Below are 19,457 nucleotides of genomic sequence, written 5' to 3' on the forward strand. Positions count from 1 at the left end.
TGGGAATTTTTTTTTTCTTTTTTGGGTCATTTTGTGTCTTTTTTTGGTCATTTTGTGTCTTTTTTTGGTCATTTTGTGTATTTTCTGGTCATTTTGTGTCTTTCTTTGGTCATTTTGTGGTCATGTTGAGTCTTTTTTGGTCATTTTCTTTCCTTTTTTTGGTCATTTTGTTTCTTTTTTGGGTGATCTGAACTGTGCGTGTGAGATTCTGTTCAGTGAGCGGGGGTCGCGGACAACATGCATGTTAAATTGGGGGTCGCGACTCAAAAAGGTTGAGAACTACTGGTGTAAAGCACTTTGGATAAAATGTAGTTAAAGTTAAAGTTTGATTGGTAGAGTGGTGTCCTACTGATCTGATGATTGGTGATCCCGACCATGGCAGCCTACATGTTGAAGTATCCTTGAGCAAGATACTGAACCCCAAATTGCTCCTGATGCTGCGTTCATCAGTATGTGAATGAATTCCCAATGGTGGCAGGTGGGACCGTTTAGGGTAGCCTCTGCCACCAGTATGAATGTGTGTGTGAACGGGTGAATGAGTGCAGTCTGTAGTGTAAAGAGCTTTGAGTGGTCGCAAAGAGACTAGAAAAGCGCTATATAAGTGCATATGCATTTGCATCAGACTGTAACTGGTTACAAAGTAATCTCAAAGACTTTAGGTGTTCACCAGTCCACCTTTAGACAAATTGTCCACAAATAAAGACAATTTAGTGCTGTGGTGACGAAGTGCTTAGAGAAGTGGGCGCCCAGCCAAGTTGACTCCAAAGGCCCAATGCAGAAAGCTCAGTGAGGTAAAAAAACAAAACAAAAAAACTCCAGAGTAACAAGTAAAGACCTGAAGGAGTCATTGGATCTAGTTTACATCTCTGATCATGAGTCTATCACACACACAAGATTGAACAGACATGGTATCCAAAGAGCAACCTGACACTCCATGGCACTTGTTGTTTCATGAAATGTTTCATCAGTCCACAAAACAAAGGCTGAATTGTTCATAAAGAAACTGCAGAACTATGTATAGCAGGGATGGGCAACCTAAATGCTGGAGGGGGCCACAATTTTTCATGGACACTACCACAGGGCCACATATAGGACCGTGCACAAACTGCAATTTTAATGTTTACAGTGCAGTAACTTAACATATTTCATGCTCAAATGCATGTATAACAGTATAAATAGGAATACAAAAGGTTTGAAGAAAATAAAAGATTTTTTTCAGTGCAAGAACAGCAGACCAACATTAATTGCAAGAAATAATTTTGTGCATTTTTACACTGCACTTTTAAGATTTCATGCTCATGTATGTAGTTGTACTGAGGGCCACTTCAAGAGAATGCGTATGCGGCCCCCGGGCCTCCAGTTGCCCATCCCTGATGTATGGTGTAAAAAGGAGTCTACCTCACACACACAAGATTGAACAGGTGTAGGGTCGTTGGCAGGACACCAAGGAGGAAGTCGCTGATATCCAAAGAAATATCACTGCACACCTGAAGAGCAACCTGACACGCCATGACACTTCTGAGGAATAACAGTTTCATTGCCAAAGTAATTGTACACTTGATTTTTTTTTTAAAAAGCACCTCAACTTGAAAAAATGCTGCTTGTTTGTTTCCAGTTTGTTAAAACCCTCACTGCTTTCCATCCAATCGGCATATGAAGCTGATCTGCTCACTATCAAGTTCAAGTTACTTTATTTGGACCCAGAGGTAGATTTTGTTTGCAGCATAGAGTCCTCATACACACACACATACACACACACACACACACACACACACACAAAAGAGGAACATATCACACATCATTCAACTTAAGACAGTGGGAGTTAAGAAATGGCAAATTCAATAAAAATTAAATTAAATTAAAAGTTCATACAGGTCCAGACTATACTTTGATATTGATGTGAACTAAAATAGCAAAAAAAGAAGACAGAAAAATGAAAACAAAATAAAACAGCGAAATAAAATAAAAACTTGTTTAGGTTGTAAAAACGTAGATAAAGGTTAAAATGCATATATAGAAATAGTAAATACATACATAAAAACAACAATAAATAAACACCTGTGCAAAGCATAGCTATGACTTGTTCCTCAGTGTAATGGCTGCAGGGACAAAACTGTTTTTGTGTCTTTTTGTTCTACATCTAGGTAATTGTATTGATTGTAAAGCTCCGCCCAGAGGGGAGGAGCTGAAACTCTGCTGTGTGCAATGGATGGGACCTGTCGTTTAAAATTGAACCAGTAATGCGCTGTAATTGTTTTGTGTACAAGGTCTCCACGTTGAGCTGTGGCTCACCAATCAGTCTGCCAGACCACTTTACTATTTGGTTGAGTGAGTTTTTATCTTTCAATGAGAGTTTCCCAAACCAGGCTACTAGTGCAAATGATAAAACTGATTCAATAAAAGCGTGGTAAAAGAGGGTCTTGATGGATTTGTCAGTGTGGAATCGACTCAGTTTCCTCAAACTGAACAGGCGCTGATGCCCTTTTTTACACACCGCTTCACCGTTAGTTTCAAATGTGAGTTTTGAGTCTATTATCGTCCCCAGGTATTTATAAGATTGCACACATTGAACCAACATGGTCTCACAGAAATCCGTGAAATAGCCACGGATTTTGCTTAACTCAAAATCCGTGGAATAGTCACGGAATCACTCAAATTTCCGTGAAACTGACACGGATTTCGCTACAATGCAAGTTAATGACAGTCAGTGATTATGTACATTCACTGAGTGAAGATTTAGAAAATAAAACATATATTTCTCGCTAGAAATGTGATCAAAATCCATTTTTATGTAGAAACTAAGTCAAAATATTGATTTTTTTCACTAAAAATGAGAGAACTGTCCGCCATGTTTTTTGTTCTGACCGCCGGGACCTTGAAAGTCACGTGACTTGGAACAAACCAATAGGAACAAATATCCATGGAATAGCCACGGGATATGACTGTCATTAACTTGCATTGTAGCGAAATCCGTGTCAGTTTCACGGAAATTTGAGTGATTCCGTGGCTATTCCACGGATTTTAAGTTAAGCGAAATCCGTGGCTATTTCACGGATTCCTGTGAGACCTGGTTCCATTGAACAGTCTGACCTTTGATTGATGTGATTTCTTGTGTCTTAATTTTTTTCCTAAAATCAATGAGCATGTCCTTTGTTTTGGCTACATTAAATTGAAGGTGGGATGCCTCACACCATTCAACAAAGTCATGAATGACTGGACCATGACCTGTTTCACTGTCTTGGAGCAGATTCTTTTAGCAGTTTTTTCCTACCATGAATTTTTTTTCCCATCATGCTCTTAGTAAAAACTTACAAATGGAGGAGAAGCAGCTTTTGGCTCCAGCTGTTCTAGTGTGTGCAGTGGTTTGTGTTGAAAACAAAAAATAAATTAGAGGAGAAGACTTAAAAGTTGCTTAAAGTTTTACAGTAAAAATAGACATAAGGAAGAATAAAGGAAAGGAAAATTTAGAAATAAATTCATGGTATACATTTAAGTCCTACTGAATTATATATATTATATATTTATATTTATCAGCTCTGTCAACTTTAATTTCATACATTACAAGTATTTTATACTTCAGCCTACTCCCTTTTTAAAAAAAAGTATTTTATACTTCAGCCTACTCAATTTTTTTCGGACCAAAATGATATAAGGAAATGCGTAGTAGCAGGCTAACAATTACTGAGTCATCTGCATATTTAATATGGTTAGTTAGTTGTGCATACTGGCTCCAGTACTGACCTCCAGGGGGTGTGGAGCCTTGATGTCCACGCTGACCAGAGTCCAGCCAGGAGTAGCATAGACCTCGGGCCTCCACAGCTCCTCATAGTGACCCAGCTGGTCTCTGGTGAAGACGGAGAAGATGTTCCCCCTCTCCTGGTCTCTGTGGTAGTAGAAGGACAGGCAGCCAGCCATGGCCACCGTGGTCATGGGCGAGGTCAGCTTGGCTACTTCCTGGAAGTGCTTGGCGTACACCGAGTCCACATACATGTAGTGACCTGGAGCAGTGGGGACATAGAGAGGAGCAGAGGCTGATGATGTCACCTTGATAGGATGTGTGTGCTTTGTTACATCAATCAATCAATCAATCAATCAATCAATCAATCAATCAATCAATCAATCAATCAATCAATCAATCAATCTATCAATCAGACTCTATATGTATAGCACTTTTCATACAAGGGAGATGCAACACAAAGTGTTTTACATAGAAAAAGGAAGTATTAATAATAATAATAATAATAATAATAATATTAAAACATAGAAACAAGCAAACACTCTCCACCCTGACCCTCCATCCACCATCCTGTTAAAAACAAAGCACAAACTGAGGAAGCTCCATCTCAACGTGGAGCAGTGAGGAAACACTGGAGGCAGCTTAGAAATTAATTAGATAAAATAAATTAAAAAATAAAGTAAGGTAAGATAAAATAAAAAAATAAAAGTATATAATAATAACAACAATAAAGTATAAAAAAAGATAAAAACAATAAATAAATAATTAAGAAGTAGAGCATGATATATATATATATATATATATCATGCTCTACTTCTTCATTATTTATTACTTAATTACTTAATAAATAGTAGCAAGTAGATAAAATAAAATAAACAATAAAAGTAAATAATAACAATAAAGTATTAAAAAAGATAAAAACAATAAATAAATAATTAAGAAGTAGAGCATGATAATATATGTATATATATAAAAATAGACTAATAAATAGTAGCAAATAATAAATAAATAAATAAAAGAGAATATGTTTTAAGTACTAAGATGCATGAGCATAAAAATCTCTAAAAATGGTTCAAGTAAAAGCCAAATTAAGTCTTCAGTTTGCTCTTTAAGATCTGAAGTGTCTCTGAGGTCTTCAGGTCTTCAGGTCTTCCACCAACGTGGACCACAGTGAGAAAACGACGCCTCACCGTGGGTTTATGTTCTAACTTTTGGTTTTATTAAAAGGCTCCCAGAAGACCTGAGGGTCCTCCAGGGTTCATAGGATAAAAGTAAATCAGATAAACAGGCTGGACTAAGACCATTAAGAGATTTATAAACCAGTAGAAGAATATTTAAATCGATTGTGAATCACACAGGCAGCCAATGCAGAGACTTTAAAATAGGTGTAATATGACAATGACTCATTATAGTGATTAATACACACCTCCATGAGTGTTTGGAGCTGGTTTGCTTTCAAACACATAAACGTAGAGACGAATAAGCACGAGGTCCAAACCTCCAGGTCTTTATCCAAACCAAACAATACCGCAGTTCATTTTATTGGCCAGCACACCTTCCTGATTACACATTCTGCTTCAGAACCATCAATCTCTGTAAACCCACTGTCTCTGCATGCAGCTGGAACCTGGGTGTCTCTTATTTGAACTGTTTGAAATGGGAAAATGTTGTTCATCACATAGATCCTGTTGTGATTTAGAATTTGAATGGGATTTAGCCGAGGCTAAAGCTAAGGTAAAAACAAAAAAAAGGTAAAAAAAGAACACATTAAACAATGTAATGTAATTAGAGAATAAATGACAAAGTATGACAGCAACTGTCAACACTGTGTTCCAAAGATTTGGAAAAATCTCTCAGCTCACACCTGCTCACATCTAAAGACAAGTGTTTAGAGTTTTTAGTCTCACACTGAGATTTTAGACAGACTGTCAATCTTTCAGGGTCACTATTTACAAGACTACAACTAGATTCTTTTAGCAGTTTTTCCTACCATGATTTTTTTTTCCCATCATGCTCTTAGTAAAAACTTACAAATGGAGGAGAAGCAGCTTTTGGCTCCAGCTGCTCTAGTGTGTGAAGTGGTTTGTGTTGAAAAAAAAAATAAGAGGAGAAGACTTAAAAAGTTGACTATTTTACAGTAAAAAAAGATATAAGGAAGAATAAAGGAAAGGAAAATTCAGAAATAAATTCATGGTATACATTTAAGACCTACTGAATTATGTGTTTAATTGAATAATTATATTTATCAGCTCTATCAACTTTCATTTTGTTAATCATACATTACAAGTATTTTATACTTCAGCCTACTCCATTTAAAAAAAAAAGGATTTTATACTTCAGCATACTCCCTTTTTTAAAGTATTTTATACTTCAGCCTACTCCCTTTTTAAAAAAAAGTATTTTATACTTCAGCCTACTCCCTTTTTTAAAAGTATTTTATACTTCAGCCTACTCCCTTTTTTAAAAGTATTTTATACTTCAGCCTACACCCTTTTTTAAAAGTATTTTATACTTCAGCCTACACCCTTTTTTAAAAGTATTTTATACTTCAGCCTACACCCTTTTTTAAAAGTATTTTATACTTCAGCCTACTCCCTTTTTTTAAAAGTATTTTATACTTCAGCCTACTCCCTTTTTTTTTAAAATATTTTATACTTCAGCCTACTCCCTTTTTTTTAAAGTATTTTATACTTCAGCCTACTCCCTTTTAAAAAAAAAAGTATTTTATACTTCAGCCTACTCCCTATTTTAAAAAAAGTATTTTATACTTCAGCCTACTCCCTTTTTTTAAAAGTATTTTATACTTCAGCCTATTCCATTTTTAAAAAAAAAGTATTTTATACTTCAGCCTACTCCCTTTTTAAAAAAAAGTATTTTATACTTCAGCCTACTCCCTTTTTAAAGTATTTTATACTTCAGCCTACTCCCTTTTTTGAAGTATTTTATACTTCAGCCTACTCCCTTTTTTAAAAAAAAGTATTTTATACTTCAGCCTACTCCCTTTTTTTAAAAGTATTTTATACTTCAGCCTATTCCATTTTTAAAAAAAAAGTATTTTATACTTCAGCCTACTCCCTTTTTAAAAAAAAGTATTTTATACTTCAGCCTACTCCCTTTTTAAAGTATTTTATACTTCAGCCTACTCCCTTTTTTGAAGTATTTTATACTTCAGCCTACTCCCTTTTTAAAAAAAAGTATTTTATACTTCAGCCTACTCCCTTTTTAAAAAAAAGTATTTTATACTTCAGCCTACTCTCTTTTTTTAAAAGTATTTTATACTTCAGCCTATTCCATTTTTAAAAAAAAAGTATTTTATACTTCAGCCTACTCCCTTTTTAAAAAAAAGTATTTTATACTTCAGCCTACTCCCTTTTTAAAGTATTTTATACTTCAGCCTACTCCCTTTTTTGAAGTATTTTATACTTCAGCCTACTCCCTTTTTTAAAAAAAAGTATTTTATACTTCAGCCTACTCCCTTTTTTTAAAAGTATTTTATACTTCAGCCTATTCCATTTTTAAAAAAAAAGTATTTTATACTTCAGCCTACTCCCTTTTTAAAAAAAAGTATTTTATACTTCAGCCTACTCCCTTTTTAAAGTATTTTATACTTCAGCCTACTCCCTTTTTTGAAGTATTTTATACTTCAGCCTACTCCCTTTTTAAAAAAAAGTATTTTATACTTCAGCCTACTCCCTTTTTTTAAAAGTATTTTATACTTCAGCCTACTCCCTTTTTTGAAGTATTTTATACTTCAGCCTACTCCCTTTTTTAAGTATTTTATACTTCAGCCTACTCCATTTTTTAAAGTATTTTATACTTCAGTCTACTCCCTTTTTTTTTAAGTATTTTATACTTCAGCCTACTCCCTTTTTTAAAGTATTTTATACTTCAGCCTACTCCCTTTTTTAAAGTATTTTATACTTCAGCCTACTCCCTTTTTTAAAGTAGTTTATACTTCAGCCTACTCCCTTTTTTTAAAGTAGTTTATACTTCAGCCTACTCCCTTTTTTTTAAAGTATTTTATACTTCAGCCTACTCCCTTTTTAAAAAAAGTATTTTATCCTTCAGCCTACTCCCTTTTTTTTAACCAAAATGATATAAGGAAATGCATATTGAATATTAAGTTAACTGGTTCTTATTTTTATCTTATTACTTAAACGGGGCAGATGCATGTTTATGTATAGGGATTTATATACTGTATGTGTGTAAATGTTTATATGTTTATGTACATCTGTTTAATGGTGTCTATGTGAGTATGTGTATGAATATGTATATGCATCTAGCCTACGTTGTTATAATTTATGTTGTTTATTTTTTCGGTTCGAAAAGAAGAATTAATAAAATAAAATTAAATGAAATTGAAAAATACATTAATCATCCATTATTTATTACTTATTTATGTATACATGTATTGATACATTTTAACTGGGTCTCCTTACTGTTCTCTTTACGAAGAAACATCTAAATATATGACATCACTATATTTTTATTGAGGCATTATTGTGATGTTCCTTTTTCCTGTGGAAGTGGTTTTACTGGTTTTACTGGCCGGTCTGAACCGGGAACCTTTCCCCCGCTCATCTATTGGTTGGTGATTGTGTTACATCACTGAGACTTGAGATAATATCAAACACGTTTGATATGATCCAAACCAAGACTAGGAAAAGACTGATATGAAACAGAGCAGATTGGTTTAATACTTTTTTTCCATGACTGTATTTTTGATCATTTTTACATCTATTTTTGGTCATTTTGTGTCTTTTTTGATCATTTTTACACCTATTTTTGGTCATTTTGTGTCTTTTTTGATCATTTTTACATCTATTTTTGGTAATTTTGTATCTAATTTGATCATTTTTACATCTATTTTTGGTCTACTTGTGTCTATTTCCGAAAAAAATGTCATTTTTTTGGTCATTTTTAGATCTACAGTCATGGAAACATTCTTGATAATAACCAAAATCATTATGAATAAAACCATGTTGTGTTACGTCACTGCGACAAACGCAAGACTAGGAAAAGACTGATATGAAACAGAGCAGATTACTACCTTAAACTGAACCATGGAGATGACGGGAGCGCCGTGACTCCAGTAAAACTCCTAGATTTACTAAAGACTTTCACTTTTTAGTCTGGGGAAATCATTTGGTGTAGGCCCAGCATAGGCAGTGGGCAGTTGAGTCCACTTGACAATGGTGGAGATAGACGATGGGCTACATTTCATTATTTAGCAGGTGATGAAACACTGTTAGGTGATATGTAAAAAGACCCTGAGGCAGCTGTTGAAGAGAGACTATTTTATTTTAAGTTGGTAATGAAAATATTTGCAGGGAAATCTCCTCTGACTCCTCAGAAGTCACTGCCACATTGTCATGCAGCCACGAGCATAAAATATGAAAAGTGTTCCCATGTTCCCTTGCATCTTGAGCAAAATGAACACTGTGGCTGCCAGTTGTGTCAGTCAGACCTCAGAGCTGTCCAGCATACGGAAGAATAATAAGCAGCTGCAGACGTAAACAGCTGACCACACTAGTGACAAAAGGAAGCTCTATATTTAGACTTTGTTTTTTTAGAGAGAGAGAGACGTGGGCTGAGCTAGAGCAATGGTTTGAAAAGTTGCTATGGACATTTTTATGGAGTTAGATTTGTGCCAAAATGTTCAAACAACACTTTTTCAAATTAAATTAAAAAAATAAAAATTAAAAAAAAAAATAGTATTAAGTTATAAGGTTAGTTTTCACCTCATAAACATTTAGCATAGCAAGCTAACTGACTGTTCGCAAAAGCTCCACCCCTTAGTTACTGTTGCTATGTACATCAAGCTCCCAGGACTGGACTTTGCTAAATTTTTGTTTATTAAAAAGTGAAAAGTGGTCTGCTGTTGGAATCCATTAAAAATATTTCTTGCAGGTTATAAATATATATATATATATATATATATATATATATATATTCAATGTGTATGATTTTTAAAAATATAAAAATGCACTTAAATTTGACCTTAACAACATATAACTAGACCTAACTGCTGAAATTAGCTGCTTGTGCAATAAAGCTTCAGATGCAGTGTGTGTGTGTGTGTGTGTGTGTGTGTGTGTGTGTTTGTGTCAGGTTATAATAGTTTTGGATTTTTCATTATTTTTAGTTTTAATTTCGTTGTGATTTTTTGTTTTCAAATTCAGTTGGATTTAATTCGTTTTTAGAGTGAGTTTGCTAGTTTTAATTAGTTTTTATTTTTGGAAAATGCTTAGTTTTAAGTTTTTATTAGTTTTATAGTTAGTTTTAATTTTTTTGTAATGGGGTATTTGTTGGGTGCAAGATTCAAAAAAGTCACAATAAACGTTTCCTTTATTTCCTTTGTCTGATCCATCTCAGCCCCAATAAGTTTATTAAGTCATAAAACCAGATAGATGAAATAGATTTCATATCAACCAAAAAGTTTTACGTATGAAAAAAGTTGACAAAGATGAAAACAAAGGACATTTTAGCTATAATTTTAATTAGTTTTAGTTAGTTTTGTAACCACAAAATACAGTTTCAGTTAGTTATCGTTTTTTTAAAAACCTCTTTTTTTTCAGTTAACAAAAATGTTTTTTCAATTGTAGTTTTCGTTATTTCGTTAACTATAATAACCTTGGTGTGTGTGTGTGTGTGTGTGTGTGTGTGTGTGTACCTCTCTGGTTGTTGTTGTTGTTGTGGTGTTCCAGCAAGTTGGACTCCGGCCCTCGGACCACGTTCCCCCCAACGTACCAGTTAACATTTGGGTTCCAGCTGTTGCTGTAGCCACACAGGTGATGCTCCTCAAAGTTACACTCTGGTTAAAGGAAGCATAAAGACAATTATTCCTCCCTCAGTCTACATATTGTGAATGAATGAACACAGTTTTACATCAGACTGTAAATGAAAGATCTAACATGTCATTTGATACAACACACTGACCTATACAGTAACCAGGAACAATGTGGATTTCAAAGATGGCCACGCTGTTCCCTGGGCTGCGTTCAGGTCGACCTTCCAGCAAAAGCTGTGGATGAAAAAAAGACACTTAACAACTTCAACATCATGTCACACCAATGTCCCTTTACATTATGTCATATTTATATCACCACATCAGATCTACAGGCAGCAACCTCCTGGTCTGAGCATGGAGGCAAACCAGGAAGTTACTTAAGCTGCATTGTACTGAAAATTCCAGCAGGGGGCGCTAAGTTTGGCTGCAAAAAAAACCTGTCCATTCAACAAAACGTTCAAATAAACTGTCATTAAGTGGAAAATACAGTGAAAGGGTCAAAGTTATGAGACCAAACTGCTAAACGTCCTTTTTTATATCTATATAACGTTATATATAACTTTATTGACACGTTGCCGTGGATACACATTGTTCTGCTTCTCTCCTGATGACGGCTCGCCTTGTCAGTGACCTGTCAATCAAAGGTAGCCCCGCCCCAAATCATACGATTCTTTATCTTCTATTTTCCTCTGAATGGGGCCATTATTAGAACTATTAACATGAAATTGTCTTGAAGAAGATTTTTTTTACTATCGATTGAGACCATAGTGTTGTCCTAAAAAAATTCTGAGTTAATAAATCAAATGAGAAGTTTTCTCATTTTGCATTGAAATTAATGGGGAGATTTTTTTTGTAGCCAAACTTGCCGCCCCCTGCTGGAATTTTCAGTAGAATGCAGCTTAAGGCACTTCCTGGTTTGCCTCCATGCTCAGACCTGGAGGTTGCCGCCTGCTTTGTACTTAAGTAGAGTAGTTGAGTAATGATTTAGTGACATGACATGACATGACATAACCTTTCAGCCAGATGAAACAGCCCAGGTCATACATTAGAGGTTACAAACTGTTTGAGTTCATATGTGCTCCAGACAGACGGCCCCTCCAGTCAGTGCACTGGAGCACACTTCCCAGTAATGCAGTACTAATCCTAGAGCTATAAACACTGGTCTGCAACCATACTTTAGTCATTTAAGATAACAGTCAGCCTTTAAATGTTTCCCATTACTTTAAGTAGCAGCATGATGTAGTCCTGTTTTCCTCTCATAACTCAGCATGGCATGTGGAACAACCTCTCCGTCTCCATTACAGAGTCTTAACTTAATACCATGTTGTACCATCTATTCTCTCCCAGGTTCTTTACATTCACTTTAAGAATCGCTCCCTCTAAAGGAGACTGGACGAGGAGGTTCATGCTCTGGTTGACAATAAGGAAGTGAGGAGGCCTCGATGACATCATCTCTTCTTTTATAGCAGCCTGCTTGTGGGCCTTAGCCTCAGACTCACTCTGTATTTAAGGAGGGAGAGCTCTTCTTAAATTTAGATGAGCAAGCAAAACCTTATTTATACAACACATGTGATTCTAAAGAAAAACACAATCTGCTTTACATTATATACCACACACTGTTCATCCAGGAATATAACAATAACAGTACAAATATTAACACAGCCACCACAGAAACAGCTGACCAGCAGGAAGGAGCTTCTATTTTAACCATGTGAGTGTGTTATGCAGAAGTCTTTATTAATACTCAAAGCAGCATCACTAACTGGTGATTTAACCACTGAAACAGTCAAAAGGCTGTTAGCAAAGTGCCCCTAATGAAGCTAGTGCAGAATCTTAATACTTGTGTGATGTGATCAAATTGTCTCATTAAAGTTAACAATCGGAAACTAAAAGTGAGATTTTTTTAGAACCTCCTCCATAACCTCCAAATTTGACAGCAGTTAAACAAATCTGTGCTGGAGGGATTTTCACCTGATAGGAGACCACACACACACACACACACACACATATGTTGGGACCGTCCAAAGTTTAAAAACTATTTGGAAGGGATTCAGAAAGAATTATTTTCTAGATTAAACATTGATTTACCTCTGACCCCACAATTTTATATCATAGGAGCACTCCCTAAGGGAAGATGGGAAAAAAGGAAGCTGTATCTACACTGTAAAAAATGTTTGTAGAAATTACAGTAAAACACTGTCAAATTAAATCAGAAATAGGGTGTAAAATTAAAAATTGTATGTCATCATAGTAGACACTTTAATTACCGTAAATCAATGAATAGCACAAAACTTTAACTTTTACTGTCATAAACTGTAGGAAACACACAGTTTTGCTGTAAAATATAACATTTTCATGTAAAGTTAATGGAGAAGTACCATGATGTCACAATGACACAATTACCCTAAAAATAACGGGAATATTCAGTCTAAATTACAGTTTTTGCTGATATTTACATTTAAATTTACAGTAGAAAACCCCCTGACTGTATTTTTTACAGTGAAGTTCTGGCAACCACAGCTGCCGGTATTTTACCGTAAATTAAACCGATTATTTTTTACAGTGTATTCTTGTAACTAGATTAGCTTCACACAGACGTCTTCTAACTGTCACAGCACTTCCAGGTAACTCCAGACTGTCTTTGATCATCCTGGAGCTGATCATTGGCTGAGCCTTTACCATTCTGATTATTCTTCCATCCATTTTGATGGTTGTCTTCCGTTTTCTGCCACGTGTCTCTGGTTTTGCTCTCCATTTTAAAGCATTGGAGATACTTTTAGCTGAACAGCCTATAATTGTTTGCACCTCTTTATAACTTTTCCCCTCTCCAATCAACTTTCTAATCAAAGCACGCTGTTCTTCTGAACAATGTCTTGAACGACCCATTTTCCTCAGGCTTTCAAAGAGAAATGCATGTTCAACAAGTGCTGGCTTCATCCTTAAATAGAGGCCACCTGATTCACATCTGTTTTTTCACAAAATGAATGACCTCACTGATTGAATGCCACACTGCTATTTTTTTTAACACATCCCTTTCAACTAATTGCCCAATTGCACAGCCTTAAGAGCTGTATATCATGAATGCTGGGTCTTGTTGGTTTTCTGAGAATCTACTGCACCTACTGGTACCTTGTTTGCCATGTAGCAATAAAAATATACATATGAACACCAATAAATACTTGGTTCAAAAAAAAAAAGTTAACAATCACAGCTTATTCAAAAGCTCCAGTCTTATCTTTAGAAAGAGCCAAATGTCTTCTGCTCATTCTTGTTTCCACATCTAAAGAACCACCAAGATGAGGCTGATTACAGATTCAACATCACTGCAGTGTTTCAGACACAGTTGTCATACACAAGGAAACAACAACAACACAAGCTAGTGTTATTATTTGCATTTACTTATTTTATACCACTAATGTGCTGAGTATTGACTTATTCCTGATTTAGTTTGTAACTGCTTTCACATACTCTCTCTTCATCTTTCTCTCTGGCCCTCTTTTTTTTTATAAGACAGGCTGCAGTTACCCTGTTAACGGCACTGCAAAAAAGGTGTTTAGTCTAAAAACAAGATAAAAACAGTAAATCTGAGGGAAATGATCTTGCTGCATGGACAGATAATTTCACTTGACAAGATTTCTCAAATTAAGATAATTAAATCTAGAAATCAGCATGTTGAACGCTTAAAATAAGAAATTAACACTTAAAACAAGATAAATTAAAGCTGCAAGCAGCGATGAACTGGCCCGAGCAGAGTGACCTGATGATTATTTGTTTCTTACCAAGATAAAAAAAACTTAGTTTAGTGTTAGATAATTTATCTTGTTTTAAGAGTTAATTTCTTATTTAAGTGTTAATTTAAGAAATCTTGTCAAGGTAAATTATCTGTCCATGCAGCAAGATCATTTCCCTCAAATTTAGCGTTTTTATCTTGTTTTTAGACACACCTTTTTTGCAGTGTTTTTAATTAAGATACCTTTAAAAAAAAAGAGAGATTGCAAAGAAACTGTTCCAACAGGTTATGATATAATCAGACATATATGCAGGTTCTTCAGCACTAGCAGTATAAATATTGACCGCTGCACTGAACAGGGCAGTTGTAGAAGACTGGATGAAGGAAAACTACATCTGAAATTCAGAATTCTGTTATTGAAGAGCAGTATATTTAACTGAACAGAGATCACTATGACTGTGTTACTTGCAGCCAGTCCTACCTGGTAGGGTATTGTGGTGTTGGGCAGGTCCACGCTGGCAATGAGCCAGCTGTCAGAGGCTTCATTGGCAGTCCAAAACCGGTAGTCAAAGTTATCACCATGTGGTCTGAGGTGGAGCTGCAGGGAACCCCGTCCAGTGATCTGGTACACCAGCCTCACACAGCTCCAGTCATGCTGGTCCAGAACTGGACTGACAAGGACTGCCTGCTCCTGGTCATCTAGGAAGGCTGAGTCCACTGTTATCAAGTGACCTATGACAACAACATGAATGTACATCATAATAAATAATAATAATAATAATAATAATAATACATTTTATTTGTACTGCATTTTACATTAAATTAAATCTCAAAGTGATACAGGTTAAAAGCATAACAGTCTTATTTAAAAAAAGGATAAAACAGCTAAAACTGAAGAAAAAGTATACATATATATTAGGGCCGGGACTTAAACGTACATTTTTGTGTAATTAATTAATCTTAATTAAAGCGTTAAAAAAATTGCCGCATTTTAATCACACTTATTTTTGCACCGCGAAACGTTTCTCACTGGATGAGTTTCAGGAGGACCGATTATACTGGAGCACCAACTAGCGTTGATGAGTTGAGACAACAACAAACCACAGTGAACATGAAGGAAGAAGCTGATGAGACCTTTGGTTGGCCCCGTGGATGATGGGACATTTAGTCACTAAAAACCAACGGATGGAAGCGTCCATAAGAGCATGGTTGTGTTGCTAGGCAACAAGGAATTCACATATCACCATAGCAGCACATCCAGCCTCAAGTATCACCTCAATGCTAAACATATAGCAGCTAGCGGCTAGTGTGCTAGCTAGCGTGGATTGTGTTTTACTTCAAAAACCAAAGTATTCTAGTTTACAGAAGGTCTACCTACCTATAGGCTACCTGGATTTATGAAATGTACTATATTTATAAATATGCTATTGCTACACTTAATGGCAAAAATTGCATTGGTCTGTTGGACTTGAACAAAAATAAACAATAATTTTGTTGCTTAAGCTTATGTATTCAGTCATTATTCAATGGTATACTAAAAATCCATGTGAAAAAAATACTTCTCACCGTTCTCAGGTCAAATATTTATATGCAATTAAAATGCAATTAATTTTGATTAATTAATTACAAAGCCTCTAATTAATTAGATTGATTTTTTTAATCGAGTCCCGGCCCTAATAATAATAATACATTTTATTTGTATTGCACTTAACATTAAATGAAATCTCAAAGTGCTACAGGTTTAGAACATAACAGTCTAAAAAAAGGATTAAAAAAAGGATAAAACAGCTAAAACAGAAGAAAAAGTATACATATATACATACACAATCTAAAAACCATCTGGACGGGAGGAACCAAAGGTTTTGCTAAAAAAGAAACGTTTTTAGTCCTTTTTTAGAAGTGTCCATGGACTGTGGTGCCCTCAGGGTGTCAGGAAGGGCGTTCCACAGCCGTGGGGCAGCACAGAAAGCCCTGTCTGTCTCCCATGGTGCTGAGTCTGGTTCTGGGTGTGTGGAGGAGGTTTAAGTGGGTGGAGCGGAGGGAGTGTGTTGTGATTTGTATGGTGAGTAGTTCTTTGAGATACGAGGGGGCATTTCCGTAGATGCACTGATAAGTTAGAAGGGAAACCCGTTGTTTTTACAGAAAAAAACTGGCAGCTGTGGTTACCAGAATATTTCCGTAAAAAATACAGTACATATGTCAACAGCTTTACAGAACAACATTTTACATCTTAAAACTGTAGTCATTTAAAAAAAATACATTTTTACGTTTATACCGTCCTTTACTGCTAATTTAACAGGATGAATCTGCTTTTATACTAATTATTTCATGCAAAATTTACATGCAGATTTTGCTTATTATGCATTGAATACCAGTAAATTAACATTCAGTTATTATTTATTGCACACTGAATACCAGTAAAATGTACAAGTTGTTCTGTAAAGTTGTTTACATTTGTACTGTATTTTTTGCAGAATTATTCTGGTAACCACAGCTGACATTTTTTTTCTGTAAAAGCAACGGAATTTTTTTACAGTGCAGGGAGCCAATGACGTGAGTGGAGAATGGGGGTGATATGTTCGTATTTCCGCACTCTCATCAGGATCCTAGCTGCAGAGTTCTGGATGTAATGAAGTCTCTGCAGACTACAGTAAACCAGTCTGGAGGAGATGAAGTACATGTGCACTCACATGAACATTATGTTGAATTCTATATGATGTTTTTAGACTCAATATCTTCACTCTTCTTCATATGTGGATCATTTTGCCCTTGTTTTGTTTGAGATCATAAATGTGTCATTACCTATGAGCATTTTTCCTTCAAAGCCTTGAAAAATCAGTCTCCTCACAAAACATTGAGAATTGAGTTTTTTATCGTAGATTTCTCACTTTAATCTCGTAAACTTTTTTCTCAAAATATTACCACCCTCACCCGGGTCTGTATGTTTTATTTTTTTACACATTCCACAGTCCACATTCTGGCAGTATGTAATATCAACATCAATAAGTATCAGTAAAAAAACATCTCCTACTTTCCCTTGTCTGAACAAAAGAAACTAAGGATAATGTAATATCCTCCAATATTCTCTACTGTAGAGTTAAAATTTGGAATTTTCAAGAATTTCAATGAGTGCCCTATTAAGGGTTAAATTGGAAGCTACATGTGTTTAGTGACAGGAAGTAATTCATAGAGTTAGTAATTAATAATAACAGTGTATAGAGTTTAGCTTGATGGGATTAAAACAACTTAGCTCAGCTAATGTTAGCTCGCGGCTATCGAACAGCTTATGCAACAGTGTGTTAAGATCATTTTTGACCGGCCTGTACAGTTCTGCATACACCGACACACATATCGATGCAGCTCGGTAAATTCAGTATAAGTATCTGAGTGTGTGTGCATGTCTCGAAGGAGGAGTGAGAGGTGGGGGTTGGGGGGTTTGATTGATGGGGCGACAGACACTCGGCAACACGATGCATGAACATGAACTCATACTGACACAGGACAAATACATGAAGGGAGTTAGGATGAGGATGAAAATGAAGGTTTAAGTGTCAAATACTGTCCATTACAGATGCTCACAGCTTTGGATATGTGTATTACTTGTGAGCCTCGTTCTGTACTAGAGAGAAAAATTGGTATACTTTCTAAAACATGTTAGTATTGGCTAAAACAGTGAAGTAGAGGTTCAATCTTCTTTTTGTGTCACAGCTGAGAGCTTTTTACCCATTCACTAGGTCTGAGAGAGCAGAGATATAAACAATGTTTATGGAGAGCTGGTTTAAGTGCCATCAGTTCTAAATGTGTGTGGAGAGGGAGGCAGGGGGATCTACAGCTGTATCTGTGATCCCTTATTTGGTCAAATGAAGTTGATAGAGAATCTTACTAGCGGGAGAAGTCTTTGAACGGTGGTCAAACAGGGAGTGGTGGAGGAGCACACACAGGCAGTAAAGATCTCCGAGACACTAGTGTGACAGGTTGAAGTCCATTTACTACAAATGGCTTGTGCTTTCTATCACAAATAACCATTCAGCTGTGTTTAAAACTTGTGTAATCTTTTGGAAGTTGCATCAGTTATGTAATCCATCACAGTACTTGTGAAGTTGGGGTTTTTTTTAGATTATGAAGGAGTCACAACGCTGACCAAAATATGTTTTCATGAACAAAATGAGGTGTTGTTAAACAGCATATCTGACAAATTGCAAAAGTGGTGATCAGTAAAATGCTTACACAACATATTTTTTCTGCCAAAATATGTTACTGTACAACTGTGTCTGCGTGTACAGCATTATTTACAGTATATTTTTGTCATTATGTTGAGGCATGGCAGAACTTGATTAAGTGCAGTTTATGTTAAGGCTAGAGAAGGACTGTGCTCTGGTTTAATACAGAAAACATCTGCAGGCAAAGTGCTTTTGTTGTCACAGTGGCAGTGCATTTGTGGCTACAATCATTAATTTGATGTTTCACACTGTCTGCAATGACTGAGGCTGAATCCATTTCAGAATTTTACACAGTGGATGTGTAGAAATTGCGAGTTTCAGCCAATGTTTGTAACTATAGCCGTGTTTTGACTAGGGGGAAAGTGTCCACGGGGAAAGTCTCAGGCCACACCCTCTCAAAAGTCCTCTCACTCTGTTTGTTGCCATTACAAGTTTGCTCCCAGAGGGATTTAGAGACTCTGGAGGTGACGTACGGTTTTCACCGTCTCTAACTGTGCATAACGTCAGCAGCTGAAAGCAGCATGGCTAATTATGCACTAATTATGCAGCAGTCTCCGCTGATCATAAACATAGTGATTGTGAATTAACGGCATCACTAACTGTGCACTGAGTGTCCGGTGCTTGTTGTAAACAAACAGAGATCGCTAAGTGAACACCTCCTGCAGCAGCAGCACATACACACTGTACTGCTACAGAGCTAACTGTAGCTAACTGCTAACAGCGGCTCTTCTTAACGAGCCGGCCTCCGGCTTGTTAGCGGCTCGTTAAGAAGAGTAAGAAGGAGTCGCTGGATTTGTCTCCAGTCTCTTTCTTGAAAAATAGTCACTAAGGAGGTCTGAAAAGTCCCTAAATTTAGCAACAAAGTCGCTAAGTTGGGAACACTGCTTCGCCGTTTTTTTATAAATGCCGCGTGTTGTTGTCCTGTAGAGTACTACATCACATCCCGCTTGGCGATCTATCCAATCAGGTACCAGGCTTTTT

General features: G+C 35.9%; 1 protein-coding gene across 1 annotated transcript in view; it reads right to left on the reverse strand.

The window, feature by feature from the left end:
* The window catches only part of mamdc2a (MAM domain containing 2a), a 55,602-nt gene that overhangs the window by 25,045 nt on the left and 11,100 nt on the right, over positions 1–19,457 (reverse strand). Inside the window, exons 3-6 of the mRNA XM_059337562.1 lie at positions 14,738–14,988; positions 10,676–10,760; positions 10,410–10,550; positions 3,742–3,998 (exon numbers count right to left, since the gene is read on the reverse strand). Coding sequence (XP_059193545.1) covers positions 3,742–3,998; positions 10,410–10,550; positions 10,676–10,760; positions 14,738–14,988 — 734 coding nt within the window. The remainder of the gene's footprint in view (positions 1–3,741; positions 3,999–10,409; positions 10,551–10,675; positions 10,761–14,737; positions 14,989–19,457) is intronic.

This window comes from Centropristis striata, chromosome 7 (genome assembly GCF_030273125.1).
Source record: "Centropristis striata isolate RG_2023a ecotype Rhode Island chromosome 7, C.striata_1.0, whole genome shotgun sequence".
Classification (NCBI taxonomy): Eukaryota; Metazoa; Chordata; class Actinopteri; order Perciformes; family Serranidae; genus Centropristis; species Centropristis striata.